Below are 15,577 nucleotides of genomic sequence, written 5' to 3' on the forward strand. Positions count from 1 at the left end.
CCATTTCTTTCACAACCCAATGTAAGTTTAGGGCTCCTACTACCTTTTCGTGCCTAATTGATTATTATTATATAACTTTCAAAGTCCTTATAGGTAATTTTACAAATAGGTAAACTTGTAATTAAAATTTTTATTAAAAAGTGGGTGGAGAGATAAGACAATGGGATGAGAATAACAACACTCTTTTTTAGAACACGTTGATGAGTTATATCTTTCATAGTGTAAAACATAAACTAGTTCACTCATATTATAACACTTAAAATAGTTATATCACGTGGCTGTGTGCCAAAATATGCACTAGTTTTTGTTCCAACAAGTTTTTAAGTAAAAAAATGTGGGAACTTGAATGAAATCAATATCCCCACTTTGTACTATGGTCTAGTGGTATTTATCTTCACTTGCAAGTGAGAGGTTTTAGGTTCGATTCTCGTGAATATCGAGTTCGATACCAAATTTATTTCCCCACCCACCCCTATGAGTATCATGACAAAAGTGTGTAAACTATAAAAACAAGTCAAGGTGGATTGTCTAACACTAGAACTTCCGCGTAACAACTTTACCAGGGGCGAGCCTATTACAAGAATAGCATATGGTACGCCTGTTACAATTTTACTGCCCACTAACCAATTTGGTCTCGAGGTAAGGAATAACCAGTTACACTAAAAGATACGGTCAATACACCAGAAACCACACTTGTAACCTAAGTCAATTCAAGAGGTTTTTTAAAGTCCTCGATGAGATACACGCGAAATACGTGCATGATCATCATTAGGACCATCATACTTGCCGACCATCGATGAACTAAACGGATTAACCAACCAAAATTAGCTTCAGTCATTATATATTGAACACAACCAGGTAGCTACTTGTACTAAAAAACAAGTAAGCCTAATTCCCTATAAACAACAAAATATGTTGACGTGAGGAGGAACATATTTACTAGTTATATCATCGGCAAAATTGCCTAAATCTCAAGACGTTCTTCGAATCAATCATAGATTTTATTGAGATAGGTAAATCAAGGGGACACCACTGCCCGCCCGCCCCCCCCCCCCCCCCCGCCGCCGCGGGGGAGAACGTTTATGAAAATTTCATCTTGTACAGCTCAAAAAGAAACACCCAAATACTAGTTCTAATGGATGTGTTTAATATAAAGTACTAAAGAATAAAAATTCGAAAGCTCTTCTTTGTGGTTATAATGCCAAAAAATCAAGTCGGCTCATTCGTCTATATATTGATTGTTATAGGCCTCTTGAATCTTCTATCTACCTATTTTCTTTGATGTTATTTATGTTTAATGTGGCTTTACTGCTGTTTTCTTTACTATTGAGGGTTTAGGGATAAGGAGGGGAAAAAAAAAAAATCAGGTATTTATCAGGTGTTTATCTGGGATAAGGAGAAAGGAAAAAATAGAAATGAAAATGTGAGACAGCAAATCATTTTGAGAGCAGAGTTTACATTCATTGAACAATCTTTTCCTTGCTTACAAAGTTTTTTATTTTGTCAAACCTTTGCTTACATAGTTACAAGCCAACTTTCGGCTGCATTACAACATTGGCAACACAATCCCAATTTTCCTTGCCAAAAATCTATCTTCACCAGTCACCACCTAATTCAGCACTGTTTTTCCTCCACTCACCCAAATTGTTCTCAGCACCAACCCCACTCACATAAAGTTTAAAAGGAAAATAAAAACAGAAATTACATAAAGAAATAAAGAATAATCAACTAACAGAAATTTAATTTTTAAAATTTGGCACACCTTGATGGCAGACCTGTTTGATGGTCAACCATCACTATCTCTGTGGCATTATTGCATCCAATTACATCCTGCCCCAACTTTGCCCCAGCTGCCTTTAGGCCCTTCAGAGAGACTGGCTGGTTGAAGAGGTTCAAAGATGGCAACCTTGAGGCTGGAGGCAATTTCCCACCTGGCAAAAAGTTTCTAAAGTCTTCCTTCAACAATGGCACCTCAAAATCTGACTTGTCATGGTTCACAACATTGTCCTTGGCACTGATATGTGCTCCGGGTTCCATATGGTTAGTCGAAAAGCTTGCTTGATTCGGAAAGTTTGGATAGAGACTGACGTACCCTCTGAGATACATCATGTCTATGAGGAACTTTTTCCATGAAGCTTGCCATCCATTAGTCCTGGACTTGGGAATTTGAACCGGGTTTTTCTTGGCGTCTTCGGTGAACCTCATGTTCATGTAGACATAGAATTCTCTCCATTGCTTGGGGAAGAAGACTGCACCCCAACTGCATGGTAACTGATGGACATATGGTGTGTTTGGATGGATGTTCTTGAAAAATTCGGTTGGATTCCACTTAGGCCTTTCTTTCACCACTTCAACCAGCTTAGGGGTGTAAAGAGAGATTGAGGAGAGCTCTGGGAGGGACACTTGGGGGTCATAGTGATAAGCTAAGAGGGCGTATTTGATCCATAGGTAGTAGTAAGGAGAGACTTCAATATCATCCTCGAGTAACAGACCAAAATCATCGTCAGATGAAGGGTACCAACTCTCGCTGACAGCTCGAATAAGCCCTCCTTGGATGATTCGTCTTTTGAGGGTTTTCGGGCCATGAGCCCAGTCAAAGGAACTTACTAGTCTAATAGTTGCCTCATCCACTTTACTGTCCATGTTAAAGCTGATAGGTACCTCATCACCAAGATAGTAGGCATCACTGAGAGATTTGAGCAGCCTTGTAAGTGAGTGAACTCTGTTTTGGGTGATGATGTTGATGGATATCCGCATTCGGTTCCAATCTGCATTCGAGAAATTCGTAGGTTAGATACATGCTAAAAGAAAGTATGAAATGGTACGGAAAGTTAGTGATACATTTTGAAGCAAATTTGTTATCTTAATTGGAGTTAAAAGCTATCAATTTATCTTACTTGGCAGTGCTGTTGTTCTAAGATCAGCCATCCAAAGAACCTTAGAAATCGAAGGCCTCGGTAAAAGAACCAATGTTGTAGCATTCGTATTTGTTTCTGTCGCCATTTTCAATGCTTTCTTCACATTAGGATCAATGTCAGCCACTGTGATCACTACACTTGGGTTGTGAATCTTGATCAATCCTTTCATGCTAGCATACACTCCTTGCAGCACTACCACCTCCGAGTTTGACACTCCCGAAAGAGCTCCCACAGCCAAATCGAATATCTTAAACCTTCGCTCTCTACAGACCAACATAGGCCACTTGAGAGCAGTTGCAGCATCTTCACAAGTGCAGTAACTTCCGCCCGAGACAGCGATGTACGCTTTCTTGCCAACGGTAGACCTGAATTTCTCAAGAAGGGGTGCAAGTGCCTTAACTTCATCAACCGAATGAGCATAAAAGAGAGCATCAACCTTTTGAGGATACATTGCAGCCCACTGAGTGATATAACCAGTAGATAGTGCTTTCCACCATTGATCATCTCGGACTTGAACGATATCTTTGAAAATTACAGTGGTTTCGGACACATAAGCAAGCCTATGTTCACTGTCGCCCCAAGTTTCCTTATCATTTGAGTCAACTGGAAGAACAAATGATCCTGCATTTCTGTACTTTTGAAGCTGATAGCTGCATTTTCACCAAAATAAAAAGTAACCATCAGAAACTATTCCAAATGGCTAAATATAATCCAATTTGAGAATTGTATATCCGGTTGATAACAGATTACTCAGAAAAAATTCTGAAAACTGTAAAATTTTAACACTTGGGTTTGATCGAAATTCAATTTTGTCGAAGGATGAAAATCTAACTACCTCTTTTCGTCATTCTTGTATTACAAAATTCTGACTTCTAGCCACAAATAAATGCTTTAGTGTGTGAACTATTCTACAGGGCTGCCCTCCATATACGACCAGTCACCTTAATGCCCTACGTAGTTACTAACCCACTACTCGAGGCTTGGCGCCACAAAAACTCCTTAATTATAGATTACATGGAGAATGGTATTCAGAGTTTAACTTGTAACCAATGTTCCAATGTTTTTGCAGGAAATATTTGAAATTTTAGTTGTTAGTTTGGTCAGCCTAATTCAAAAGAATCGACTGCTGTAGTTGGCAATGTCCTCCCAAGCCAAATGCAATGAAATAATAATCCCACAATGCAAAGGGGAATCTGGAAAATTTCGACATGCGCAACGTGGGAGTAAGTAAAGTACAAGACACAAGCAAGTGGATGCAGAACATCAATTAGTGGAACAAGGAAACAAAAATACCAAATATTAAAATAAAATAATTAATATGTACATCCACAACAGACAAGCTGACCACATTATTAGAGCAATAGTGTTTATATTCCTTCACACAAATTAATCCCCATTAGAAAGAAAATCTGATTTAAGTACGGAATTAAAACTTGAAATGGCCAAATGGTGACAGAGTCAATCTTCAACTTTTTCTACACTTTATGTTCACAGTTTATTCCAAATCAATTTTCTAAAGTATGCCTGAATTAATTTGATTTTTTAAACATATGATGACTAATAGGATTTGAGTTTAAAATTTCCAGCTACGCCAATCAAATCTCTGATTTAAATACTTAGAAGTGCTGGCTACTTGGCTGAAATTAACAACATTTCGTGCAAATTTAACAGTAATTTTCTGTAGTTATTAAGAATATAAGCCTGCATCAAGGTAAAAACTTCTCCACTAAGATGAAAATAACCAAGCGGGTTAGTTCAGTTGGGTAGAGCAGTGTGCTCGCCCTGTATATTAGAGCAGTTAATAGTATGGCTTTCTAAAAAACAGATGAAAAGCAGTAAAAAATGTACCTGAGGTGTAGATCTTCGCCAGTCGAAAAGGTGAAGGGTTTCTCGATGAAAAGTGTCTTGATATGCTCTGCAGACAAGAACCAAGAACTGGAAAGGAAGTCCACCTGCACAATTTTATCCAGTGTGATATCATAAGCAGGGTCAGGCAAATAAAGCCCTGCCTCCTTAGACCTGAACTTTCTGTAGCTTGGAAAGGTAAAATCCTTCTGCCTGAATGGCAAAATTCTCCCTATGCTTCCCAAAACCGCATTCTTGTACTTCTCCGTTCCCGCTACATGTGACAAAATCTGCAGCATTTTCTTCCCAGGAATCATGTCATCATCAAGAATGTACACAAGATCGGCTTCGGTTTGCAGAGCCATTTGGAACCTTCCATAGTACTTGAAGTCATAGCTTGAACTTATGAAGCTTATCCTTGAATCGTTGTAGCTTTCGACAATTCTCTTCAACGAAAGCTCATTTGGGCTCCCAAATGAAAGCACCCAAACGTGGTGGAAGGGAAGGGTTTGTTGAAGCAAGGTGTCCAGCTGAGCACAAAGTGTTTTTCTCTTGAAGTGGTTTAAGATCACTGTGACTTTTGGTCTGTTGGGGCCTTTCAAATCCCACTTCGATTTCATTGCCATCAACTGAGCAAGAGTTTCCGTGCCGATGGATTTGCTCTGAAAGTCCAAAACCTCATGGTAAAGCTCTGTCTTAAGCTTGATCATCTGGGCATCGTTGGACTTCTTCTGCATGAAATCAATCTTCTCATGCTCGCAAACTAGCGAGGGCATGATTGGAAGGCTTTCGGTTTGAACAAGAGAAGCGGATTCTTGATAGTGGTTGAGAATGTGGGGTTGGATTATATAGTGTTTCCATTGTTGTGCAATCTTGGTAGCCCATGCAAAGTCTGGTTTGGTTCGTAAATCGATCGAAGGGCTCATGTAGTAAAGGAGGAATGTTGCATAAACTGCAAAGGCAAATTGGAGACAAGTGAGAGCAGTTACAAGCCTAGAAGAAGTACTCTTATGAGCCTTCAACTTGGCCTTCCCTCCCACATAATCATTTAGCATTCCTTCCAAGCAGTCCGCACTTCTTGTGTTCGAATTTCGAGGCATTTCCATCATTTGAGTTCAAGTCCAAATCAATCTCACACCTGCAAAAAAACAGAAAAAAAAAAAAATATCATCAACAAACACATTCATAAATCGTTCATCGGCCTTGGATCTTGAGCTAAAAAAAACTTGTGAAGCAATTTAAGTTTGAAACTCACCAAAAACAAGAACCCAAATGAGCAAAAACAACAAATCTGAACTTGTTAAGAGTGCTAGCTATGAAACAAGTAGAGGTTGAGATTATTAACGAAATTTCATCAAACACTTGGACTTCACCACCACCAACCACCTTAAGGAGAAAAGGTTTTGAGGAGAGGCCAAAAGGGCTTTCAAGTAAGCTGGTCCTAATTGTGTTGACAAGCTTTGAGGGGTCATGTGTTTATATATATAAATATCTATGTATCCATATGTATGTATATGTATAGAAGGAAAAGTACAAGAAAAGTGAAGGGGAAGCACCCCATGGAAAATGCAGCAAGGGTCACATGGGGCAAAACGCATATAATTAAAACGGACGGTTAGGATTAAGTTATAAGAAGAGTGTTTTTTAGACGCGTTCGCTTTTCACTACAACTCGTACATTTCCACCCTTAAGGCACCGTTGAAAGCGGGCTCTGCTGCCGCAGATAAGGGCTCCTCCTGCGTTTTCGGCACTGCTATGTGACAAAAAATTCTCACTCTCCTTCTCTCTCTGTCTGTCTCATATGTACTGCCCACTGAGACCCCACAAGACAATCGAAGCCCTCAAATTCTGAACCTTAGAAATCTATAATCATTGTTTAACGGACTTTATAGAAACCCAATTGGCCAAATCCCCAAAAATTCACATGGCAGAGAACATCTAAACTAATGAGATTAAATTTGTCAAAATCTCAATTCCCAAGAAAAATTGGTATCTGATTTTGTCTTAAGACGGTCAACACATGGAGTTCATGAACCAGGAAAGAAAAAGGAGTAGTGGTGCATACGCCAAGTTATAAGATACAAATTGATGTGGCAATATTTTATTTGTTTTCGGTCTTAGTCGGTTATAAAAATTATGTATTCATAAAAAGTAAAAATTGGAAATTTGCACGTCATTTAGTAACAAATGTTGGTATTAAATGAAAACGAAGTTGTATCATGTAGATGCACGACTCATACTTCATAGTTTGATTATGAAAAATAAAAATAAAAAGTACTACTAGATACATTAACTTATAGGATACAAACTAATGTGTTAGTGTTTTATTTTTTATTTGATATTTGTCCAAAGGAAAATGAAGACAACGTAGAGATAAGACTCATACAAGCTACCTTGATGATGAAGGAAATGAGTAGAGATAAGAGAGAAGTTCCTTTTTCAGCTTTTCTCCTTCAGCAAAACAGGCGAAAGCTAAACCTGAAATTCAAACCCGCACCATACACAGCGTGAACGAGAGCTGCCGCGTAGGTTTACAGAGAATGATGCATGTGCATGAGAGGCATAAAGATTGAGTACTATAGAGATAATTAGTTCATAAATAACTAAACAAATCTTTATGTACATTTGAAATATATATAGTTTGACCATATGAAGATACCTAATTGTACATTGCAGCAAGCTGTAATTTGTTAATGGTTTTTTGCCGAACTTTGACAAGTTGAATGCAAGAAACCTTTATTCCTGCGAATTTTGCTTGCAGTGGGGATAATCCAAATGGGTTTGTACCCTTTATTCAAGGAAAATTAGAAATTAGAAGGCAAAGTATGAATTGAGAGAGAGAAATTTCCTGTATTGCATAAACTGGTCAAGTCGTATTTTTGTTGGTGAATTGCCATTAGAGTTGCAGAAGCTGAATAATTAAGAAGAAGATGGGATTTTAGGTTTCATAACATTTGCAACGAGGAAAGCTATGCTTACACGTTTGCTCATTCACATCTTGACAAAGTTGGTCACTGGTCATCCAATGTGCTACAAAATAGATTTACTGCTTGGAAATGATAAAAGAGCATTTCGGTTAAGAAGAAGGGTTGAGAAAATGAACTAGTTATATTGAGAAAATACCTAATCAATACATGGAAGTCCTTCAGACAAAATTTACTTTTGCATACGGAAGTCCTTTAAGAATAATAGTAAAGAAAAAAAGTGTTTTTGCTCACTCCGTCTGAAGTCTTTCCCATTGGGCCCAAAAAAATTAGGCTTGATCCAATTTTATAAAAATCAAACTCCTATGATAAATTGGAAAGACTTTTCATATTAGCATTCCACAAAATGTTGAATGCACCTCATATTAAAATTTAATATTAAATGATTTATTTATCCTACTATACAATGGCAATTTTGACCTTATTAGGTTTTAAAATTTTTTTTTTCTTTCTAAATACACCCTAAATCACTTTTAACGTATTATTTATCTTCTTCAACTATCAAAATCCCTTCGACTTTCCATTATTGAACAAAACCCTAACCAATGAAACTACAAACATGTTGATTGAGAAAAATTATTTTTGACGAATGAAACACGAAATCGATGTTTCAGAAGCTTCACAAGAGGTAAGACTTCATATTCTTTATTGTTTTAGTGATTTTGACGACATTGATGATTAGTATTTTAAGGTAAGACTTCATATTCTTCATATTCTTTATTGTTTTCATATTCTTCATATTCTTGAGTTTAGTATTTTAAGGGTAGTGTTATTTACACACTTCTTTTTAACTTACACACTATTGTTAATTTTTGTCCATTAATCTTTTACAACTCATTCTATTCGACAACACAAAATTAAAAAAGTGTGTAAGAAGTAAGAATGAGTGTGTGAATAACACCACCCTATATTAAATTCACGAGTCTCAATCATACACATTTTCTTTAATCAGAAACATTTCATTAATCAAATAAAATGTAGAACATCATGAAAGGGCATGATTCGACTTTGAAAATGGTACGTATCACATGCATGCATGGTCCCTTTAAAAAGAACTAAACACACACAGAAATCTTATTATCTTCGATCAGTCTTATTAATTACCATCTGCTGCTCTGAGGAGGACATAATTGTTAATTAAGCATCTCACAGAAGCGCATGCGCCCCTGACATTTTAAAATAAAATTTAACCGACATGCATTTGACTCTTACTAGATTAGATCTTAACCTCAATTTAGTAAACGTATACACCAGCTTCAGAAACATTTCATTAATCAAATAAAATGTAGAACATCATCAAGAAGAAATACAATTTTACGATTACAAACGCAATGAAAAGGTAATACAAAACCTCAACTACGTAATCATATCCAACCAAACTAAATGATAATGCTCACGAGAACAAAACCTTACATTACTTTTTAATGAACCTATAAAAGACGATGCTTCTTAGGCAAAGAAGTCGTTCTATGAGATATAATGAAGAGGTCCTCACAGTCCATTGCCGGGAAAAAATACGCCAAATCACAATCTAACCAACAAAAAAAGCCCGAACGGTATGAATCCCCTTAAGCCACCGCAATGACACCAAAGAGGAAAAACTGCACCAAACTTTGATGATGTTTCAGTAATGGGGTAAAAAAACCATGGTATGAGTCACCTCCAAGGCTCTAACAAATGTCAAGTTTCTTCCTTATAGACCTTTGCCAAGAGCACAAATCATAGAAACACCTCGGATTTGAACAACTATCATTGCTCTAAATTCAACATTGACCAGTAATTCATAATTACTACAAAAGGCTCTCCTCAACAGAAGGAAAAAGCGACCATAACCACAAAAGTTGACAGATCAAGCAACCGACCACTACCTGAAATAGGGATGCAAAGAGAAGGAAGAGATCAAGAAGGCTTACCATTGACAACCTAATTAAACAAATGAGATATTGATCTAACCAATCATAGACTAGGGAAAGAAACAAAAATAGATGGGTGACACAATCGACTAACTAATTGGATTACTTAAAATAATGCAATTAGAGCACATGGTACTCTTGTGAAAAAAGGACTAACTAATTGGACACATGGCACTCTTGTGATGCTTTGATGTTTGTGAGCAGGTTAACATGCGGCTATTATGGTGAACCTGTATTGATTGACTAACAGTCTCAATTTTGGTTAAAAAAAAAAAACAAAAGATAACATAAAACATCTGTACCAACGAACTACAAAAAGATAAAATAAAAGTATGAAACACTCGAACTCATTCACTTTTAACCAAAACCATATTTACCCAAAAAAAACCCTCTGGTGGCAATTATAATATGTTTAGGATTGAAATATTTCTTCTCCACTATCGTGTAATTGGTGGTTGACCTTGTACGATCAACAATGGACTATCGAATTATTCCCCTAAATAAAGATGAAAGAAGAATGAATATTTTCAAACTTCTAAGTTAGGGAAATTATGTTATAATAAACCCTGCTTGCTCTGGAGCTTTTTTTTTTTTTTTTTTTTTGGGAGGTGGAAAAGAGGAAGGGGGGGGGGGGGGAGCCAGCTACACTATTTGTTCTTTTCCTCTTTGTTCAAACTTATTCCGTGTTTTTATTGGCCCCAAAAAATAAAAAAAGTTTGCATTGTGTCCCTACTATATTATCTATTGAAAAATTAAACATCTGCTTATGTAATCATAAAAAAATAAAAAAAATAAAAATTAGGGCATGGTAGAGCTTCCTCCGTATAATTTAATAGGATGAAATTAATCACCTACCATATATGAAGATTATATGACATGAAGCAAATAAGAAGAGTGCAAAATGGATGACCTCTTCTAAGGAATCTGACCAATAACAACTAATAGGAATTTTCTCATTAGATAAACGCGATTCAATAATACATATGAGTGAATTATGGTCAAAACTTATATGCCAAATAAGAGAAGCAATATAAAATTAATTTACACTTCTATTTATTGGCACAAGCTTAAAAATTTGAATTATAGATACATAAGGAGCTCACTTAAACCTAAAATCAAATTATTGATTTTTGAGATTTAAGTACCTTATCTTCACCTTCACCTTCACATTAAAATAGGAAAAATGGAATGGTGTTCTGTTTTTATTTTTGGCCTCACTTAAACCTAAAATCAATTATTGATTTTTGAGATTTTTCTTCATTTTTTATGTGATTAATAAGACAAGTTTTGTAATATCATGGCTTTCATTTTAAACGTTGTAAAGCATGCATCCTATTATAATTTCCAATATATTCATCAATTTCTTCTTAGTATTTTATAACTTGATTAAAATATGAAACTATTTGGCAATAATATAACTTCACTTTCTTGATAAATCTCTCTATTAAAAATTATTAATAATGCAAGTGTTAGATTGCCTCGATGGATACAACTCTCCTCTTTCATGGCCCCTGACAATTTTTTTATTTATTTTAACCGTCATGCATTTGACTCTCACTAGATTAGATCTTAACCTCAAATTTAGTAAACCTATACGCCACTTCTGACACTTTTAAGCATATTTTATCTCCCCCCCCCCCTCCCCCCTTCTCCTTTCATTGTTTCATATATATGATCCAAGGTCAAACCCCCCCCCCCCCCCCCCCCGCCCCCTCCCCCCTTCTCCTTTCATTGTTTCATATCTATGATCCAAGGTCAAACCCCACCCCCCCCCCCCCCCCCTTCTCTCCTTTCATTGTTTCATATATATGATCCAAGGTCAAAACCCTATAGATTAGACCAAATAAAAAAAAATCATTCTCTCCTTTCATTGTTTCATATATATGATCCAAGGTCAAAACCCTATATATTAGACCAAATAAAAAAAAATCATCATTGGTGGTTGTCAGTATGGAATCTTGAAGAAAAAAACGCTTCTTTGACTCCAGCCATGTATGAATGAGGTGTATCAGATTTGGACAGTAAACAAAAATATAGTTAGTGGAAGCTACGTAACCAAAATGTACAAAAATGTACAAAAATTGAGTTGGACTATAACTTAACTAGTTTTATAAGCTGATCAACTCATATTTGTAAAGAGTTCTGGATGAAATACAATATCTCACTCATATTTGTAAAGAGTTCTGGATGAAATACAATATCTCACGTAAGAAGATTGATTCTTTACAAATGATAGGTTAAGTGCTACTCAGTAGATTGCATTGAGATTTTTTGAGATAAAAACCATGCATGCAAGTCCAAAAAGCTTAGCACGACCTTGCATTGGATTTATATATGTACACGATATCGTCGAGGATAATATCACTAAAATACGCAAGTAGCTAATATAAAATGTAGACCCTAACCAGAATAGAAACTAGTTTTACGTGACCTAACAATACCAAAGAAATTTGCAGTTTATAAAAGTCTTAAGAATCTCCATGTGCATGTTCTTTATTTAATTACAAACGTACATACCCTTGTACCCTACGTCGTTTGTCCCTTTCTCTTAGTCAATGTGTGATGATTCTTGGTCGTAATTAGTGGGCTTTTGTACATGTAAGTGGAGTAACACCTAACAGATTTCTCGAGGTATATTTCACGTGGCCTAAAGAAAGAGGAGGATTTTGAAGGGATCTGGCTAAATCGAATTCAGGACTGCTTCAGTCCCATAAGGTGTACAAATAAATATTGTAGTCTAAATTCTGTTTGGCGTTGACTTATCTACAATACGTGATCTATATATGCTAGAGTTCTCTCGTTCATTCATAATAGGATTTGTTTACCATAGTACTTTTATACAAAAAAAGGATTAATTGGTGGTTTTAACACGGCAATAATTACATATAAATAAAACCTTTAATAAGAATTAAGGAAATGTTTTCTAACCATTAAATTAGATAAGAAATGGTCCAATGATGCTAAGAGTTAGGTTTTCTCAATTCTTTGTCCATTAATATTTGATACTAAGAAAAGAAAATTATTATGGTACTCCAAAATTCTTATTTTGCACTCCAATATTTTATATTTAGAGAAAAAAAATACATTTGTAAAGAGTGCAAAATGAGATTTTTAGAATGCCAATAACAATTCTTTAAAAAAAATATGTGTTTTATATGTAAGAACTAGAAGTTCTGAATCCACATACTGTAATGAGACCTGATGTTCTTAATACAAAGATTTGTAGTACAAAAAAAAAATTGTGGGATTGTAATGTGGAAGCGAACTGTTAAGGACATTGCATTCTTTCATGTCCATAAATTGTGCTCTAGCAAGCTAGTAGTAGCTCATAACAATGGCAACATAACTCAAGAAAATGTAGAGAGAGAGTTTAGAGAGAGAAGCAAATGAATAAGCTTGTATGTATTTCTAGAGAGAGAATGTTCATTACAATAGAAAGTGAGCCAACTCACTATTTATACAAAGAAGGAATCTTAACAACTAAGTAACCTCCTAACGAACTCACATCCAATGGTCAATATTTCTCTAACCAATCTTTGATCTAATGATACATCAACATAACATATGGCTTACATCAAATCATGCCATTTGGCATTTACATGGTTAATACCCCCCTCTCAATCTCAACTTGGGTAACCAAGTTTGAGATTGCAGTAATGATGAAGAAACAGCGGACCATGTAATCCCTTTGTCAAAATTTCAGCTACTTGGTCTTTAGTTGAAATATATTCAACCTAAAAGTCTCTCTTTTGCACTCGTTCCCTAACAAAGTGAAAATCAGTTTCCAAGTGTTTGATCCAAGTATGAAAGACAAGATTCGAACAAAGTGCCAATGTGGAAATATTGTCACAATGTAACAGAGGAGGAGTAGGTAAAAACACTTGCAAATCTTTTAAAATCAGTCTAATCCAAGCTAGGTCTGATGTTGCATTAACTAAGGCTTTGTACTCAACCTCTGTTGAACTTCTGGACACACCAGCTTGCTTCTTAGATTGCCATGAAATTGAATTGAGGCCTAAGAACACAACATAACCAGTGGTAGATCTCCTGGTATTACTATCAGATGCCCAATCTGCATCACTGAAAACAGTTAAGTCGACTTGTGAATATGCAAAGTAAGTGAGACCACAAGCTACAGTGCCTTGAAGATATCTTAATATCTGTTTAACAAGAGAAAAGTGAACATCTGTAGATTTAGCCATAAACTAACAAGTACAATTCACAGAATAAGCAATGTCTTGACGAGTGAATGTGAGATATTGAAGGGCTCATACTAAACTTCGAAAACTGGTTGGATCTGTCAATGGTGTGCCTTCATCTTTGAGTAGTTGTGTATAAGGCTTACAGAGAGTAGAATAAGGTTTACATGATTCTAGACTAGCCTTTTTGAACAAATTCTTGATATACTTGGACTGAGATATAAACAGGTCTTCATTTTCCGGATATGTAATTTGCAAGCCCAAAAAGAAAGTGAGCATACCCATGTCTTTCATATCAAAAACCTCTCCTAAAGAATCAATAATCTGTTGCACCAGTGATGAATTAGATCAGTAATAATGATATCATCTACATAGAGTAGAAGTATCACTACATCAGCACCTTGTGTTTTAACAAAAAGATTGGTATCTAACTCTGAAACAACAAAGCCCAATGTTGGTAGATATGTTGTAAACTTAGAATTCCAGGCTCTAGGTGCTTGTTTTAAACCATATAAAGACTTCATTAACTTACAAACATAATCAGGATGCTCAGAGTCTTGGAAACCTTGTGGTTGCTTCATAAACACCTCTTCTTGTAAATCCCCATGAAGAAAGCATTATTCACATCTAGTTGTCTAAGAATCCATTTTTGAGACGCATCAAGAGCTAAAACAAGTCGAATTGTACTATGCCTTACCATAGTACTGAATGTTTCTTCATAATCTAACCTATGTTCTTGACTGAACCCTTGAGCAACTAGCCTTGCTTTGTACCTGGAAATCACACCATGTTGATCTCTTTTGTCTTTGTAGACCCACTTGCTACCAATTATATTTTTGTCCAAAGGTGGAGAAACTAAAACCCATGTACCTTGTTTCTGTAAAGTTGTGAATTCATCCACCATTGTTGCTCTCCAATTTTCACATTTAACTGTAGCTTTATATGAGGAAGGTTCATCTCTTTCAACAATACTGAGTAATGCAGTATATCCACAGAATGCAAAATCACCAAAGAATGAAGATGAAGGAGAACATGCAGAATATGCACTATAATCCGTTCTCTGAATTGCACCAGACTTTAGTCTAGTTTGCATAAAATGTTCATTTGAAGATACTAGTTTGTGATGAAGAACTTGCTAAACTTGAATCATAATGGGTTAGAAGGAATATTTACCTCGATTTGAGCTGAGTTATGGACAGGCAACAAAGAGTTGATAGTTGGTGCAGAGAGTAAAGTAGTGTGGGGTGGAGAATCTTGTAACTGAGAGGTTGCTTGAACACCTGTGGATCCCTGTGAATTCTGAGAAGATTCTTGTATATCTAAACTCACTTGAACTTGAACAGAAGTCTCACTACTGGAATTTTGTGAATAAGTAGAATCTAGTTGTGAATTCTTAGCATGAACTGGTAAAACATAAGGAACTATCACAGCATGATGTCTATGCAATTGTCCAGCAACATTTGGTGCATATGTTTGAGTACTACTTTGATAAAAAGGAAATGTCTGCTCATCATGAATCACATATCTAGAGATAAACAACCTTCTTAGCTCTATGATAACAAAACACACCCTTATAGCCTAGAGCATATCCCACAAATACACATTGTTTTGTCCTGACACCTAATTTGGATGTTTTATAAGGTCTAAGGTAAGGGTACACTGCTGTTCCAAACACTTTTAGAGATTGTAGCACACGGTGAACTTTGAATAATTGGAAA

General features: G+C 36.0%; 1 protein-coding gene across 1 annotated transcript; it reads right to left on the reverse strand.

Moving 5' to 3' along the window:
• Positions 1–1,439: 1,439 nt before the first annotated feature.
• Positions 1,440–6,241, reverse strand: LOC137743502 (uncharacterized). Its single transcript, XM_068483405.2, has 4 exons — positions 6,019–6,241; positions 4,767–5,901; positions 2,898–3,568; positions 1,440–2,768 (listed from the first exon to the last, which is right to left on the reverse strand). The coding sequence occupies exons 2-4, from the start codon at positions 5,870–5,872 to the stop codon at positions 1,747–1,749; spliced, it is 2,799 nt and encodes a 932-aa protein (XP_068339506.2). The 5' UTR covers positions 5,873–5,901; positions 6,019–6,241; the 3' UTR covers positions 1,440–1,746.
• Positions 6,242–15,577: the final 9,336 nt, after the last annotated feature.

The sequence above is a fragment of the Pyrus communis genome, chromosome 11, assembly GCF_041283825.1.
Source record: "Pyrus communis isolate YQ-2024b chromosome 11, ASM4128382v1, whole genome shotgun sequence".
NCBI classification, from domain to species: Eukaryota; Viridiplantae; Streptophyta; class Magnoliopsida; order Rosales; family Rosaceae; genus Pyrus; species Pyrus communis.